This window comes from Haliaeetus leucocephalus, unplaced genomic scaffold, assembly GCF_000737465.1.
Source record: "Haliaeetus leucocephalus isolate CR32 unplaced genomic scaffold, Haliaeetus_leucocephalus-4.0 Scaffold110, whole genome shotgun sequence".
NCBI lineage: Eukaryota > Metazoa > Chordata > Aves > Accipitriformes > Accipitridae > Haliaeetus > Haliaeetus leucocephalus.
In genome coordinates, this window is record NW_010972546.1 from 2,720,828 (window position 1) to 2,722,339 (window position 1,512).

Genomic DNA, 1,512 nt, shown 5'->3' on the forward strand with positions numbered 1-1,512 from the left:
AGCGAAGCATCTCGGCAGCGCAGAGGCTGCCGGGCCAGCACCGCCACCGCGTGGCTGCGGCCACCCCGCCGCCTCGCCCGCTCGGCTGGCAGGGTGCAGGCAGCGGTTGCAGGCAGCGGGGGCAGGCAGCGGGCCCTGCCTGCCTGCGGGGGCCTGCCCCGGAGCAGAGCCCGCGTCCCTCTCACCTTGTAGCGCTGCCCCTCCGACAGGTCCCGCAGGCCCCGCAGCTCCACGAACACCTCGTAGTGGGGGGCGCAGGCCCCCGAGGAGGCGCCTGCAGCGGCACCGGCGAGCACGTTAAAGCCACCCATGGCCCCCAGCCCCACCGGGCGCAGGCAACCCAGGGCTGAGCAGGGTGCAGGAGGGCCGGCAGAGCTCCGGGCAGCGCTGGCCACGCTTTTGGGGGGACTCGGGCAGCTCTGTGGGGGACTCACCCAGCAGGGCACTCTCCACGCAGACGTAGTCAACCAGGCGAGCGCCCGGCCACATGCCCACGGCGCGGCACAGGCTCCGGTAGAACCGCTCCTCGGGGATGCTCTCGCCCCGCACACTCAGGGCCTGGCTCTCCCTGTGGTGCAGGGGGCTGGGGTGGGTGCCCTGTGCCAGGGGTGCCACTGGCACCATCCCATCCAGATCCTGCCCAGCACAGGGCCCCCCACACAGCCCCCCAAGGTGAGGGGTGGGAGCTGGGGTGTCCTCACCTGCGCACGGGCTCCACCATGGGACACTGCTTGTGGAAGCCAGTCACCCTCAGCACCTCCCCGGCACGGCACCTGCGTGGGCAGGGGGACCATGAGGGGGGCCGGTGCCAGGCACATGGGGCTGGGGCAGATGTGCCCCCCAGACCACCGCAGCAGCGAGGAGGCACCTGTATTCTCCCGGCCAGGCCGTCAGGACCAGCCCATACTCGCGTCCCTCCCAGAGCTCGCCCAGCAGCACCGTCCGTGGCTCCTCCTCGGCTGGGCAGGGCAGGAACTCATAGAAAGCCCAGTCAGGGCACAGCAGGAATCGGGGCACTGGCTCCTCTGGCCACAGGTTCACACCAAGCAGGGCTGGGCAGAGGGCAGCGTGTGTCAGCATGAGCCCCCCCAGACCCTTCCATCTCTGCCCACGCAGCCTCACCCCCCTCCAAGGGGGAACTTCTCAGCCAGTGCCAGGACAGAGCCGTTTTTGGAGAGCAGGCAGGTCTCCAGGGAGGGATGTGGCACAGAGATGCACCCATGCCTGCAGGGGCAGGGGGAGTTTGTGCTGCTGTACAGCAGCAGTTCCCCCCGTGCACCCAGGCCAGACCATGGGGACAGTCCCACGCCGGGGACACTCACCTCCTGCCGCCCAGTAGAAGGGGCAGTAGAACGGCAGCCCCTTGCAGTCGGCCTGGCGGAGGGCGTCGCAGTAGAGCTGCTCCGTGCTGTGTGCCGTCCCCACCACCACCACCTCCAGCTGCGGCCACAGGCGCTGCACAATGCCCTCGAAGCCGCGGGCGCACTCAGCCCGGAGCTCGGCCGCCCGGGC

General features: G+C 70.7%; 1 protein-coding gene across 1 annotated transcript in view; it reads right to left on the reverse strand.

Annotated features, from left to right (window-relative positions):
- The window catches only part of GHDC (GH3 domain containing), a gene marked incomplete at its 5' end in the record, with an annotated part of 2,636 nt that extends 1,124 nt beyond the window's left edge, over nucleotides 1–1,512 (reverse strand). Inside the window, 5 exons of the mRNA XM_010585730.1 lie at nucleotides 186–274; nucleotides 435–568; nucleotides 702–773; nucleotides 869–1,052; nucleotides 1,323–1,512. Of these exons, the coding sequence (XP_010584032.1) occupies nucleotides 186–274; nucleotides 435–568; nucleotides 702–773; nucleotides 869–1,052; nucleotides 1,323–1,512 (669 nt within the window). The remainder of the gene's footprint in view (nucleotides 1–185; nucleotides 275–434; nucleotides 569–701; nucleotides 774–868; nucleotides 1,053–1,322) is intronic.